Raw genomic sequence first — 16,107 nt, forward strand, 5'->3', positions numbered from 1 at the left:
AGAGTTCTGTAATCTGTCTCTATTTAAATAATATACTGCTTTTCTATTCCACCTGCCAAAGTGGACAAGTTCACATTTTCCAACATTATACTCCATCTGCCAACTTTTTGCCCATTAACTTAACCTATCAATATCCCTTTGCAGAATCCTTATGGTCTCTTCACAACTTACTTTTCTACCTACCTTTGTGTCATTAGCAAATTTAGCAACCATACATTCGGTCCCTTCATCCAAGTCATTGATATAGATATAAATGCATGAGGCCCCTGCACTCATCCCTGTGGCACTCCCGGTGCCAGGGTTAAGGACATCTCCTCATGGCTGGAGAGAAACTTGGAGTGGGAGGGGGGAAATCCAGTTGTTGTGATGAACATAGGTACCAACGACATAGGTAGGACTAAGAAAGAGGTTCTGCTGAGGGAGTTTGAGCAGCTAGGGACTAAATTAAACATCAGAACCACAAAGGTGATAATCTCCGGATTATTACCTGAGCCACGAGCAAATTGGCACAGGGTAAATCAGATCAGCGTGGCTCAAAAATTGGTGTGGGAGAATTGGGTTTCGATTCATGGGGCACTGGCACCAGTATTGGGGAAAGAGAGAGCTGTTTCATGGGAACGGGCTTCACCTGAGCCATGCTGGGACCAGTGTTCTGGCAAACCGAATAACTAGGGCAGGAGAGAAGGCTTTTAACTAAATAGAGGAAGGGAGGGCTCAGGTGGGGTGAAGTTTAGATTGATAAAGAGAAAAGACAAGGAAGTAGTACAGGAAAGTGATGGGGGTAATGATTAATTGAGTGTCAGGAAGGGACAGAGCGTACAAACATAAGAGCGCACTAGCAAATGGGGCCGGGGTAGGAAAGAATGGTAAAAATACAACATTAAAGGTTCTTTATCTGCTTGAGCGCAGCATTCGTAATAAGACACATGAATTGACGGCACAAATAGAAACAAATGGGTATGATCTCATGGCCATTACAGAGACATGGTTGCAAGGTGACCAAGGTTGGGAGCTAAATATTCAGGGTTATTTAACATTTTGGAAGGATAGGAAAAAAGGTAAATTTGGTGGGGTAACTCTGTTAATAAAGGATGAAATTGGTATAATATTGAGAAATTATCTTGATCAAGATGTTGAATCAATTTGGGTGGAGGTAAGAAATAGCAAGGGAAATAAATCATTGGTGGGAGTAGTATATAGGCCCCCTAACAGTAGCTACACTGTAGGGCAAAACATTAATCAGGAAATAAGGGGGGCTTGTAAAAAAGGTAATGCAATAATCATGGGCGATTTTAACTTTCACATAGATTGGACAAATCAAATTGGCAAAAATAGTCCTGAGGACTATTGTACTAGGGACTGTTTCTTAGACCAATACATCAGGCAACCAACCAGGGAACAGGCCATTTTGGATCTGGTAATGGGTAACGAAACAGGATTAATTAATGATCTCAAAATAAAGGATCCCTTGAAGCAGTGATCATAACATGATAGAATTTCACATCCAGTTTGAGAGCGAGGATCTTGGGTCTGAAACTACTGTATTAAACTTAGATAAGGGCAATTATAAAGGAATGAGAGTAGAATTGGCTAAAGTGGACTGGGTAAACAGATTAGATAGTATGATGGTGGGTAAGCAGTGGCAAACATTTAAAAGATATTTTATGACTAGCAGAAAAAATATATCCCTGTGAGGAGGAAGTTTGGGAAAACTTTAAAAAAACAGCAAAGGATGACTAGAAGAATAATTAAGAGGGAGAAAATAAATTATGAGAGTAAACTAGCAAGTAATATAAAAACTGTGGTGAACATGTGGAATTCTCTACCACAGAAGGCTGTGGAGGCCAATTCACTGAATATATTTAAGAAGGAGCTGGATAGATTTCGAGAAAAAAAGGCATCAAGGGGTATTGGGAGAGAGCGGGAATATGCTATTGAGATAGAGGATCAGTCATGATCATATTGAATGGCGGAGCAGGCTCAAAGGGCCGAATGGCCTACTCCTGCTCCTATTTTCTATGTTTCTATGAGAGTAAACGCTTCTACAAGTATATAAAAAGGAAAAGGGTAGCTAAAGTAAAGATTGGTCCCTTAGAGGATGAGACTGGGGAAATAATAATGAAAAGCAAGGGACTGGCAGATATTTTGTATCTGTCTTCACAGCAGAAGACACCAATAACATACCAATAATAGTAGAAAATCAAGGTGCAAAGTGGAGGGAGGAACTAAAAACAATCACTATCATTAGAGAAAAAGTACTAGGTAAACTAATGGGTCTAAAGACTGACAAGTCCCCTGGACCTGATGGCTTGCAACCGAGGGTCTTAAAGGATTCTGGAAAGATCTCAACGGATTGGAAAACCACAAACATAACACCCCTATTCAAGAAGGGAGTGAGATAGAAAGCAGGTAACTATAGACCTGTTAGCCTAACATCTGTCATTGGGAAAATGCTAGAATCCATTATTATGGAAGTAGTAGCAGGACATTTGGAGACTCAGAATACAATCAAGAAGAGTCAACATGGTTTTATGAAGGGGAAATCGTGTCTGACAAATGTATTAAAGTTCTTTGAGGAAATAACGGGCAGGGTGTTTAAAAGGGAACGAATGGATGCAGTATATTTGGATTTTCAAAAGGCATTCGATAAGGTGCCACATAAAAGATTACTGCACAATTTAAGAGCTCATGGTTTTGGGGGAAATATACTGGCATGCTTAGAGGATTGGTGAACTAACAGAAAACAAAGAGTCGGGATAAAAGGGTCATTTTCAAAATGGCAATCTCTAACCAGTGGGGTGCAGCAGGGCTCTGTGCTGGGGCCTCTACTATTTACAATATATATCAATGATTTGGATGAAGGAACAGAGTGTCTTGTGGCCAAATTTGCTGATGATACAAAGATAGATGGAAAAGCAAGTTGCGATGAGGACACAATGTGTCTGCAAAGGGATATTGACAGGTTTAGCGAATGGGCAAAAATTTGGCAGATGGAATATAATGTCTGAAAATGTGATGTCATCCACTTTGGGAAGAAAAATAAAAAAGCAAAATATTACTTGAATGGAGAAATTCAACAAAATGCTGCGGTACAGAGGGATCTGGGTGTCCTCGTAAATGAAACACAAAAAGTCAACATACAGGTGGAGCAAGTAATCTGGAAGGCAAACGGAATATTGGCCTTTATTTCTAGGGGGATGGACTATAAAAGCAGGGAAGTCATGCTACAACTGTACACGATGCTGGTGAGACCACACCAGGAGAACTGTGAACAGTTCTGGTGCCCTTATTTAAGCAAGGACATACTTGCGTTGGAGCCAGTTCAGAGAAGGTTCACTAGGTTGATTCCGAGTATGAAAGGGTTGCTTTATGCGGAAAGATTGAACAGGTTGTGTCTATACTCATTGGAGTTTAGAAGAATGAGAAGAGATCTTATTGGAACATACAAAATTCTGAGGGGACTCGATAGGGTAGATGCTGACAGGATGTTAACCCTCATGGGGGAATCTAAAACTAGGAGGCATAGTCCCAGAATATAGTTTGCCCATTTAAGACAGAAATGAGGAGGAATTTCTTCTCCCAGAGGGTCATGAATCTTTAGAATTATTTAAGCTGTGGAGGCTGAGTCATTGAATACATTCAAGGCTGAGTTGGACGAATTTTTGATCAGCAAGGGAGTCAAAGAATATGGAGAAAGGACGGGAAAGTGGAGTTGAGGTAAAAATCAGATCAGCCATGATCTCGTTAAATTGTGGAGCAGTCTTGAGGGATCGAATGGCCTACTCCTGCTCCTATCTCTTGTGGACTTATGGCCTTACTGCACTCCTTACATCTTGCCAACCTGAAAATGGCCCATTTATGCCTACTCTCTGTTTCCTGTTAGATAACCAATCCTTTATCCATGCTAATATGTTACCCCCTACACCATGAGTTCTTATTTTGTGTAGAAGCCTTTGATGTGGCACCTTGTCAAATGCCTTCTGGAAATCCAAGTACGCCACATTCACAGGATCCCCTTCATCCACATTGCTTGTTACTTCCTCAAAGAGCTCAAAGAAATGTCAAACTGGCCTCATTATTCTCCTTAGCAAAATGCACCATCTCACACCTTTCTATATCGAACTTCAATGGCCACTTACATGACCATTCATCAAGCTTATTAACGCCTTCTTGCATTTTTTAGCAGTCTTTCTCAGTAATGACTATACCCCTCTAAATTAATTACAAGCATTTAACACAGCCGTTTGGTCTAACGTGCAGCTCGTGCAACAAACGTGAATAATTAGTTTATGTTCTGTCTCTCTCCCATCTGCAAACTTCACTGTCCTGGGGTTTGCAGACATCTACTATCTGGAAGCAGAACTGCAACAGTTCAGAACCAATTGCTAAAACCAAACAATGCGTGGACGAGTCCGTTTTTCATTTGTTCACTTGGTGTGGGAGGCTGCAGTCCCTGTTTGATTATTTGGGGGGCTGCTCCTCAAGTTCTGGCTGCACTTCAGTCCCACACTCCTGATCTTTGGCCGCCCGGTGAGGAGGGGGGCGGGCAGGTAGGTGGACGTCCTCGTGGGCCTGCTCCTAGGCCTGTCCAAGGTGTCTATCCACAGGTCCAGGTTGGACGTGGCCCGTGGGGGCAGTCACTCGGACTGTCTGCCTCTCTTCCGCGGAATTCTCCGTGCCCTAGTGGCCCTGGAGATGGAGCACGCGGTGTCTGCAGGAATGCTTGATGCTTTTCGCGACCGGTGGGCACCACAGGGGCTGTAGTGCATCCTGGACCAGAATAATAAAATTTTGATTTAACACTTGTTTTGGTTTTTCTTTGTTTTTCTCTGCACATAAGCGTGAGCGTGTTTGTGATTGGTGGAAGGTACTAAATTTGATTGGATATCTGAAGAAACCAATCAGAGGGTAAAAGGAAAAATATTGTCCAATCACAATCATTGTCTTCATCCATCCCTCATTAGCATAGGGCCGTCGCGGGTACCTATTTAATCTGGGCTCGGAGCGGATTTAGGTCATTTCTGGGTTTGAAATTGAGTGTGAAAATGCCTGAGGACAAGAAAGCAGCTCCCAAGAAGGGTGCCAAGAAAACCTTGAGTAAAACGCCAGCAAAGGGCGGAAAGAAGCGGAGAAGGTCGAGGAAGGAGAGTTACTCCATCTACATCTACAAAGTGATGAGGCAGGTTCACCCCGACACCGGCATCTCCTCCAAGGCGATGGGCATCATGAACTCCTTTGTGAACGATATTTTCGAGCGCATCGCGGGTGAGGCTTCCCGCTTGGCCCACTACAACAAACGGGCGACCATCAGCTCACGGGAGATCCAGACCGCTGTGCGCCTGCTGCTGCCCGGAGAACTGGCCAAGCACGCCGTGTCGGAAGGGACAAAGGCGGTGACCAAGTACACCAGCTCCAAGTAAAGCTCCACAATGAGATGAAAGAAACGTAAACACAAAGGCTCTTTTAAGAGCCACCCACATCCTCTCTGATAAGGCTGTACCGACACCTCTGTGTGGAATCATTCTATTGTACATAATTTGATACTAACTGTCTTTCAATAACTCGTGGTTTTATTTTTTTCTCTTGCAATCTGGAAGATTCTCATGATCACCGCTAGGGTTTACCTATGTGTCGCTGTTAAATGTAGTCCCAATGACCAAACACGTGTCACTGATCCTATCATTCCCGTTCATATTCCGCCCCTGCCCCCTCAACTACCCCTTCAGAGCCGTTTTAAGGGCGGTGGATCAGACTTCAGTCATTTCATTCTCCTTCTCACTTTTGTTTATTCACTATTCGGGAATATCAGTTGATTAACCGCAAAACCCTTTATAATGTAGCAACTCTGAAAGGGACTTCACACCGAGAACAGAATAGCGTAAAGGCTCTGTCACTGTTCCTTTCCTTAAACCAGGAGTCTTGGCTCCGTTTAAATCCTGCTCCTGTGAACAGGGATCTACCCACAATCTGTGGTTTGCTACTTTTACAAACATTGAGCTGGAATCTGTCCCGTTACAAAAAGGGCTTTATCCCGCCCATTTGAAAGCGAACGGAGAATGAAGCGACGTATTGATCCGATTGTAAAAGAGTCTCTAACTTGTGACGGGACATGTGAAACGACAGAATATAAGGAGATGGATTTTTAATCCTTTGTATAATGGTGACATTATTTTGCTAAATCCGCTTCTTGTGTTACAAATATATTGGCGGGCTTTTCAAATTTCAAAAAAACGTTTCAGGTCTGATAATTGGGCCCCTATTTCCGCCCTTTTCTCATTGTCGGCTAATGATTGGTGAATAAAACCGCTCTGTTTGATTCAACGAAGAGCTGAATGAGATTGAGAACAGATGGGCCAATCACAAGAGCCCCCGCTGTAATCCTCCAGAAGGTATAAGAAGGGCGAGTGCGGGAGGATTTCTTCATTCTTTGTGAAAGTGTTTGTGAGATGTGGAAATAACTGGAAGAGGAAAAAACCGGCGGAAAATTCGGGCCAAGGTGAAGTCTCGCTCATCTCGGGCCGGACTGCAGTTCCCTGTGGGCCGTGTTTACTGGCTCCCACTGTACCGATGAAAGGGCTGACTACTGTCTGAAGAGAGTCAGAGAGATTAATTTAATAATAAATGTTTCAGATCTGGTCATTTTACTCTCGATTTCATGCCCCTGTGACGCTGAATACCAACAATAACACTAACGCTAACAATAACTTGTTAAATGCAAATAATCCATATCGGCCTGTTGCATTACTCGCTTCCGGACAGTAGATGCCGCCAACGTTCAATAGGTTGAAACTTGCAGCTTGAATAGGAAATGAGGCACACAATAATCATAATTCTTATTAAGCTAGGCGGATGGGATACAGAAATACCAGGGACATTTAATCATCGGCAACAAGAGGCACTCTTTTGTGTCCCGGCCATTATTATTTACAGTTTCGTCCTCCGACAACACTCCCACAGTCTGTCTTCTGTTACCCAGATTTGTGCGCCAGAAGGTGACTGATGTGTTGTTTATTGTAGCGATTGCGGAATCAGTGAATGAAGTCTCTCTGTTATTGGATCCTAGTGAGGGATTTGTATGCCCATGTCACTCTGTCCCTATATCGTGATGTGGAGATGCCGGTGATTGACTGGGGTTGACAATTGTAAACAATTTTACAACACCAAGTTATAGTCCAGCAATTTTATTTTAAATTCACAAGCTTTCGGAGGCTTCCTCCTTCCTCAGGTGAACGATGTGGAAATGAAGTCCTCGAAATGAAATCGCATTTATAATTCACAGAACATTGCTTGATGATTACAGACAGTTTTTTCAACTGCCCGTTGCCAAGGCAATCAGTGTGCAGACAGACAGGTGTTATCTGCAAGTTCTCAGAATATACAAATCACCAAAAAAAACAACAAACAAAAAAAAACAGAGATAGAGAGGTAGAAACATAGAAAAGACAGCAACTGACCCGTTATATTAAAAACAGATAACATTTGTTCGCTGGTGGGGTAACGTGTAGCGTGACATGAACCCAAGATCCCGGTTGAGGCCGTCCTCATGGCTGCGGAACTTGGCTATCAATTTCTGCTCGACGATTTTGCGTTGTCGTGTGTCTCGAAGGCCGCCTTGGAGTACGCTTACCCGAAGGTCGGTGGATGAATGTCCATGACTGCTGAAGTGTTCCCCGACTGGGAGGGAACCCTCCTGTTTGGCGATTGTTGCGCGGTGTCCGTTCATCCGTTGTCGCAGTGTCTGCATGGTCTCGCCAATGTACCATGCTCTGGGGCATCCTTTCCTGCAACGTATGAGGTAGACAACGTTGGCCGAGTCGCAGGAGTTTGAACCATGTACCTGGTGGGTGGTGTCCTCTCGTGTGATGGTGGTATCTGTGTCGATGATCTGGCATGTCTTGCAGAGGTTACCGTGGCAGGGTTGTGTGGTGTCGTGGACGCTGTTCTCTTGAAAGCTGGGTAATTTGCTGCGAACGATGGTCTGTTTGAGGTTGGGTGGCTGTTTAAAGGCGAGTAGTGGAGGTGTGGGGATGGCCATAGCGAGGTGTTCGTCGTCATTGATGACATGTCGAAGGCTGCGGAGAACATGGCGTAGTTTCTCCGCTCCGGGGAAGTACTGGACGACAAAGGGTACTCTGTTGGTTGCGTCCCGTGTTAGTCTCCTGAGGAGGTCTATGCGATTTTTTGCTGTGGCCCGTCGGAACTGTCGATCGATGAGTCGAGCTTCATATCCCGTTCTTACTAGGGCGTCTTTCAGCGTCTGTAGGTGTCCATCGCGTTCCTCCTCGTCTGAGCAGACCCTGTGTATTCGCAGGGCCTGTCCATAGGGGATGGCCTCTTTGACGTGGTTAGGGTGGAAGCTGGAAAAGTGGAGCATCGTGAGGTTGTCTGTGGGCTTGCGGTAGAGTGAGCTGCTGAGGTGCCCGTCTTTGATGGAGATTCGTGTGTCCAAGAAAGAAACTGATTCTGAGGAGTAGTCCATGGTGAGCTTGATGGTGGGATGGAAATTGTTGATGTTGTCGTGTAGTCTCTTTAGTGATTCCTTGCCGTGGGTCCATAGAAAGAAAATGTCATCGATGTATCTGGTGTATAGTGTTGGTTGGAGTTCCTGTGCAGTGAAGAAGTCCTGCTCAAACTTGTGCATGAAAATGTTGGCGCATTGGGGTGCGAATTTGGTCCCCATGGCTGTTCCATGTGTTTGGGTAAAGAACTGGTTATCGAAGGTGAAGACATTGTGATCCAGGATGAAGCGGATGAGTTGTAGGATGGCGTCCGGAGATTGGCTGTTGTTGGTGTTGAATTTTGATGCTGTCGCAGCGATGCCGTCATCGTGGGGGATACTGGTGTATAGTGCCGAGACGTCCATCGTGGTGAGAAGTGTTCCTGGTTCAACTGGTCCGTGGGTACTGAGTTTTTGTAGGAAGTCTGTAGTGTCGCGACAGAAGCTGGGGGTTCCCTGTACGATGGGTTTCAGGATGCCCTCGATGTATCCAGAGAGGTTCTCACACAGGGTTCCGTTGCCTGATACGATAGCCTTCACCTTCGATAACCAGTTCTTTACCCAAACACATGGAACAGCCATGGGGACCAAATTCGCACCCCAATACGCCAACATTTTCATGCACAAGTTCGAGCGGGACTTCTTCCCTGCACAGGACCTCCAACCAACACTATAAACCAGATGCATCGACGACATTTTCTTTCTATGGACCCATGGCAAGGAATCACTAAAGAGACTACACGACAACATCAACAAGTTCCATCCCACCATCAAGCTCACCATGGACTACTCCTCAGAATCAGTTTCTTTCTTGGACACACGAATCTCCATCAAAGACGGGCACCTCAGCACCTCACTCTACCGCAAGCACACAGACAACCTCACGATGCTCCACTTTTCCAGCTTCCACCCTAACCACGTCAAAGAGGCCATCCCCTATGGACAGGCCCTGCGAATACACAGGGTCTGCTCAGACGAGGAGGAACGCGATGGACACCTACAGACGCTGAAAGACGCCCTAGTAAGAACGGGATATGACGCTCGACTCATCGATCGACAGTTCCGACGGGCCACAGCAAAAAATCGCATAGACCTCCTCAGGAGACTAACACGGGACGCAACCAACAGAGTACCCTTTGTCGTCCAGTACTTCCCCGGAGCGGAGAAACTACGCCATGTTCTCCGCAGCCTTCAACATGTCATCAATGAGGACAAACACCTCGCTATGGCCATCCCCACACCTCCACTACTCGCCTTTAAACAGCCACCCAACCTCAAACAGACCATCGTTCGCAGCAAATTACCCAGCTTTCAAGAGAACAGCGTCCACGACACCACACAACCCTGCCACGGTAACCTCTGCAAGACATGCCAGATCATCGACACAGATACCACCATCACACGAGAGGACACCACCCACCAGGTGCATGGTTCATACTCCTGTGACTCGGCCAACGTTGTCTACCTCATACGTTGCAGGAAAGGATGCCCCAGAGCATGGTACATTGGCGAGACTATGCAGACGCTGCGACAACGGATGAACGGACACCGCGCAACAATCGCCAAACAGGAGGGTTCCCTCCCAGTCGGGGAACACTTCAGCAGTCATGGACATTCATCCACCGACCTTCGGGTAAGCGTACTCCAAGGCGGCCTTCGAGACACACGACAACGCAAAATCGTCGAGCAGAAATTGATAGCCAAGTTCCGCACCCATGAGGACGGCCTCAATCGGGATCTTGGGTTCATGTCACGCTACACGTTACCCCACCAGCGAACAAATGTTACGTGATTTGTATATTCTGAGAACTTGCAGGTAACAACTGTCTGTCTGCACACTGATTGCCTTGGCAACGGGCAGTTGAAAAAAACTGTCTGTAATCACCAAGCATTGTTCTGTGAATTATAAATGCAATTTCATTTCGAGGACTTCATTTCGACATCGTTCACCTGAGGAAGGAGGAAGCCTCCGAAAGCTTGTGAATTTAAAATAAAATTGCTGGACTATAACTTGGTGTTGTAAAATTGTTTACAATTGTCCCTATATCAGTTACAAGTAGCGCTGTGAGTGTGACACTAATGTTTTACACTGCTTCTGATTCTAGCGCTGAGTGAGAGAGCAAGACACACATTGCCTTTGGAACTATTAGTACGAGTGGGATCGAAATTAGGTCTTTCTGTATCTGTTTGCCAGTACTTCTTTTGTCCGAATGCGGCAATGGATGTGATGATGGGACTCAGTCTGCGCAGTATGAGTGGAATTCACCTCCCGCCAATCGTGGGTGTGGAAATTAAACTGCCTCCGTTTCAAGTACTTTATGTTGGTTTGTCTGGAAATGACACCTTTGTTAGTCTGTCGACACCTTTGTTAGTCTGTCTGTGGTGAGTATAAAATTAACATTGCTACTATATCTGCCCAAAACTTCACAGATCAGCTTTACTCCCATCACTCTGGTATTATGATGAGCTATGAAATGGGCAGTTTATAAATATTAGCCCTGCCCCGGCTCACATCTGCTCGCTCCCCTTTATGAATTTGACGTTTAAATAAATTTATCTCAACTTCACTGTATCACCATTTCAACCCCGGCGATCACAACTCTCTTTTGCCGATTTTGTGGCTCTGAAAAGAGCCTTTGTTGCACTTGGTGCTGAAGCCGGGTCGGGTTTAAGCGCGCTCCCCTCGGATGCGGCGGGCCAGCTGGATATCTTTGGGCATGATGGTGACCCGCTTGGCGTGGATGGCGCACAGGTTGGTGTCCTCAAACAGCCCCACCAGGTAAGCCTCGCTGGCCTCCTGCAGGGCCATGACGGCCGAGCTCTGGAAGCGCAGGTCCGTCTTGAAGTCCTGAGCGATCTCTCGCACCAGGCGCTGGAAGGGCAGTTTGCGGATGAGCAGCTCGGTGGATTTCTGGTAGCGGCGGATCTCCCTCAGAGCCACAGTGCCGGGTCTGTAGCGATGAGGCTTCTTCACTCCGCCCGTGGCTGGAGCGCTCTTCCGGGCCGCTTTGGTAGCCAGCTGTTTGCGAGGAGCTTTCCCGCCGGTCGATTTGCGCGCTGTCTGCTTGGTCCTGGCCATTTTCCGAACTGATCTGAAAACAAACTGAAATTCAGAGACTGTTAATAAGAAGCGGGCTTTGGGTCGCTTTTTAAGGATCTGTGAGGGACTGCCCCGGTCCTATGATTGGCTGCAGACCGAAGCCCGCTCAGGGAGGAACCGCCCGGGGACTGTGATTCGCTGCAGACCGACCCCGGCAGGTTTGAACTAAGCTCTGACAGGCAGAAGAAAACGGCGAGAATTATTGGGCCCCGATTCTCTTAGCTGAAATTTAAGATTAAATTCAAAAACCCGCCAATTTCAGAGCATCAAATTTCAAGAAAACCTCAGTTCCTGTCAGCAGCTTAAAAATGTTAAGTTTTAAATGTTATAATTTTGATTATTCTTTTATCCTCAACTCAAATTCCCGGCTGTTCTACATTCCGGTTCAACTCGGGTTCATTGTTTGAGCGGGCTGTAAACGGGTGGGAAGAAAAGCTCGGCCGCTGTTTCTTATCTCTGACGATTTTTATTGAATCTCCTCATATTAATGAAATATCTGACGTTAATACCCCCACTATTATCAGCCTGTTCCCAGGTCAGTGCCCTCTCTCGGTGAGGTGGTGGGTGGCTCTTAGAAGAGCCTTTATTTTGTGTTTGGTTTGAATGGTTCGAGTTTTTCAGCCACCGAATCCATAGAGAGTGCGGCCCTGCCGTTTCAGTGTATACACCACATCCATGGCAGTGACCGTCTTGCGCTTGGCGTGTTCAGTGTAGGTGACCGCGTCCCTGATCACATTCTCCAGAAAAACCTTCAGAACCCCACGGGTTCCTCACAGATCAGACCCGAGATCCGCTTGACACCACCACGGCGAGCCAGGCGGCAGGTGACTGGTTTGGTGATACTTTGGATATTATCACGAAGCACTTTGCGGTGCCGCTTGGCTCCGCCTTTGCCCAGTCCTTTTCCTCCTTTACCTCTGCCAGACATGATACTTCTTCACTCAAATCGCTGCTGAATGTGAAACAAACTCGTTCTGGTTCCATTTTATGCAGCCCGCCCGACCTGACTGACAAAGGCAACGGGTGAGAGAGGCAGTGGAGGAGACAGAGTGAGATATTAAATAGAGAGGGAAGGAGAGAGAGTGAGATATTAAACAGAGAGGGAAGGAGAGCGAGTGAGATATTAAACAGAGAGGGGAGGAGAATGAGTGAGATATTAAACAGAGAGGAAAGGAGAGAGAGTGAGATATTCAATAGAGAGGGAAGGAGACAGAGTGAGATATTAAACAGAGGGGAGAAGAATGAGTGAGATATTAAAAAGAGAGGGGAGGAGACAGAGTGAGATATTAAACAGAGAGGGGAGGAGACAGAGTGAGATATTAAACAGAGAGGGGAGGAGGGAGAGTGAGATATTAAACAGAGAGGAGAGGAGAAAGAGTGAGATATTAAACAGAGAGGGGAGGAGACAGGGTAAGATATTAAACAGAGAAGGGAGGGGACAGAGTAAGATATTAAACAGATAGGGGAGGAGACAGGGTGAGATATTAAACAGAGAGGGAAGGAGACAGCCAGAGTGACGGAGGGAGCTGATCTTCCAGCTCCACCTCCAGCTTTCACCACCCGCAAATTTCAAACCGTTTATCGATAATAGAACCGGAACACAGTGCTCCGCACAAACCCTTACAGAACAGGGCTTGATATTCAGATTTCCAGAAACCCGTAGTTTTTAAATAAGCCCCGCTACAACTAACAGTCTGTAATATTCCTGCCAAACTACAATCCCATCTATAACAAGTCAACAGTTTATAAACGCCCTATTCCAGCGGATTTGGAGAATCTCATGTGTTGGGGTTTGAATTGTGATAGAGGCGGATCTCCGCCGGTTTTACCGTCTCACAGAGACTCTCGCCCTGAAACTGTGAGAGGAAGAAATGAACAGGGACTGGAGCCGAACAGACCCCAGTTACAGTGAGGCCCGGCCCGGACATCCCATTCTCTCTATTTTATTTCAGACAGTGGGGGTTCGGGTGCGGGTGGCGAATGTCAGCGTGTCACCAGGAATCGTGGGTTTATAAAATGCTTTCTGTCTGAAATTTTAGCTTGGCCCCGGGACAGGAATCATCTGATTGCGGGATCAGCTCTTTTCTGAGAGATGTGGGTGGCTCTGAGAAGAGCCGTTGGGTTCAGGTGTTCACAAGTTGCACTTGATCGTTCACTTCTTTTTGGCCGCAGCTTTCTTCGGCTTTGCTGATTTCGGATTGGGCTTGGCCCTCGGTTTTTCTAACTTCTTCGCCTTCATCTTTACAACTTTGGCTGAGTTGGGGGTCTTGGGCTTCTTAGCCGCCGCTTTCTTCCTAATAACTATCGATTTCGCCGCATTCTTGGTGGTCGATTTCTTGGCTGGTGATTTCTTGGCCGCTAATTTCTTGGCGGCTGATTTTTTGGCCGCTGGTTTCTTGGCGGCTGATTTCTTGGCCGCTGGTTTCTTGGCGGCTGGTTTCTTAGCCGCTGGTTTCTTGACAGAAGATTTCTTTGCTGCTTGTTTCTTCACCTTCTTTACCACTTTTGTCTGAGCTTCCTTCTTAGCGACTTTGAAGGAGCCCGAGGCGCCCGTGCCCTTGATCTGGAGCAGGGAACCTTTTTCCAGCTGTCTTTTGATATTTAATTTGATCTGGGACCGGTGCTTCTCCACATCCAGGCCGTTGGTGGCCAGAACCTTCTTTATCGCGGCCAGCGACATCCCCTTGCGTTCCTTGCAATCCGCAACAATCTTGAGGATCTGTTCGCCCAACCTGGGACCGGCTGTCTTGGGTCCGGAAACCGTCTTCTTCTTCTTGGGAGCAGTGGTTTGAGCGGCGGCGGTGGCAGGAGGTGCCGCTTCAGCGGCTGCGGTATCCGTCATGCTCAGGACTCTGTAGAAAATCTCTCTGACAGTCAGAGCTGGGTCAGAAATGAAACAAGAGGCGGCGGCACAGAGCAACTTAAAGGCACAGAGCGGACGGGGCGGAGACAACCTGCTGTCAGCTCTCGGCTCCTGCAGCCTCTCTGTGTTTCTCTCTCCTCTTAAACTCCCGATTCCAATTAAAATCAGGCACTCCAGATTCCCAGACTAGCCCCTTCCTATCTCTAACATCGGAATGTTTGCTGTCGAAAAACTTTCTCTGGAATTAAAAGCAGCAGTTTCGATTTAAACCCGTTTCATTGCTGCACTGATCGCGCTCTCTCACCCGTTTGCAGATATGACCTTTGTTTTTCGGCTGAAGTCTTGAATTGAACTGAAACTTTACTTGAATTTCCACTTCGGAGCTTGGCAGGACAGCAGGGCGGTCGTTTGAACGGGATTTTAAAAAAAATTGACATAAAGGGGACTCGGAAATCCGGCGATGAGACCGCACACACAAACACAGTGACATTAATCTAACCCGCCCCGCCCCTTTAACACACTCTCTTACACAATATTCACATCTGCACATTCACGGGACAAACTGTTCGCCAGATTGACAATTCCCGGGACAGGCTTTCCTCCCCGCTCGGCCTGTGCTGCGGATTCTCGGGGGTTAGTTGTAGTTTCCCAGCTCAGTAAATGTTAAACACTCTGAGGCCGGCGCACCTCACAGTGTCTGGTTCTCAGATTCAGGCAGGAGCCAATCACAGCTGTGGCTGCGATAATCCATATCTGGTATTAAATTATTATATTGTTCGCACACAGAAATATGTTTGCTTAAGATGAAAATACAAATTATCCGCTCTGGGCTCATCCAGTCTCTCTGTGTTTCTCTCTCCTCCTAAACGGACTGACAGATAATAGTAACTGGTGTCCTATCCATCCCATTGTCAACACCCAGAGACGGCTAGTTACTGCATAAATTAAACACTCACAGACAGTCCAGTGTCAAACAGTTACAGGCTGTTTCTCTCCACCTTTCAGTACAGGGCTGGAGACAGATATTTAGTTCAGATTAGACCGGCTCATACGTACTAGAAGGGACAGTCACCATCTCACCAACAGAAACAAACACAGAATCAGTCTTTCACTTTCTATCAGCGTGTCCATATTACGCTCAGCAAAACACCATTCCTTCATTTACAATAGTGGAGAGAGAGATACAGACATGCACAGTATCAGCCTTACACTTCCTATCACTGTGTATGTACCATGCCCAATAACAGTATCCCACCTTCATATATAGAACAAAAGACAGAGAGAAACTGACCAGTAATATCCTGTTTTTACCCAATGACAAATTGGGAAACATTCCATTCCAATTGCTATTCCATACTGGAGTGACAGAAGCTGCAGTCCCATCTCTCACTGATATTATTTCAGAGACAAACACCTTGTTAATCCCACTCTCAGGAACAGTGTCAGTGAGTGAGAAAAAAGTAACATATTTAACCCTCTCTTGCATATTGTACCCTCTGCAATCTTGCAGCTCAGGGCCGTTCGGTATTACTCTCAGTAATCGAGAGTGTCACTCCGATTGAAATAAACTGGAACTGTTGCTGTCAGATATTAATCCGACACGGTCCCGGCAAATACACCGACTCCCACTTTCCTCCCACGATTTTC

The 16,107-nt window shown here is 46.3% G+C and overlaps 2 protein-coding genes and 1 pseudogene across 2 annotated transcripts; 1 reads left to right on the forward strand and 2 right to left on the reverse strand.

Moving 5' to 3' along the window:
- The first annotated feature begins 4,983 nt into the window (after positions 1 to 4,983).
- LOC137332811 (histone H2B 1/2-like) lies at positions 4,984 to 6,633 on the forward strand. Its single transcript, XM_067996747.1, has one exon. The coding sequence runs from the start codon at positions 5,046 to 5,048 to the stop codon at positions 5,418 to 5,420; it is 375 nt and encodes a 124-aa protein (XP_067852848.1). The 5' UTR covers positions 4,984 to 5,045; the 3' UTR covers positions 5,421 to 6,633.
- A 5,423-nt stretch (positions 6,634 to 12,056) lies between these two features.
- LOC137332831 (histone H4-like) lies at positions 12,057 to 12,532 on the reverse strand (annotated as a pseudogene).
- Positions 12,533 to 13,737: 1,205 nt separating this feature from the next.
- On the reverse strand, positions 13,738 to 14,472 carry LOC137332822 (histone H1-like). Its single transcript, XM_067996757.1, has one exon. The coding sequence runs from the start codon at positions 14,437 to 14,439 to the stop codon at positions 13,750 to 13,752; it is 690 nt and encodes a 229-aa protein (XP_067852858.1). The 5' UTR covers positions 14,440 to 14,472; the 3' UTR covers positions 13,738 to 13,749.
- Positions 14,473 to 16,107: the final 1,635 nt, after the last annotated feature.

The sequence above is a fragment of the Heptranchias perlo genome, chromosome 2 (genome assembly GCF_035084215.1).
Source record: "Heptranchias perlo isolate sHepPer1 chromosome 2, sHepPer1.hap1, whole genome shotgun sequence".
NCBI lineage: Eukaryota > Metazoa > Chordata > Chondrichthyes > Hexanchiformes > Hexanchidae > Heptranchias > Heptranchias perlo.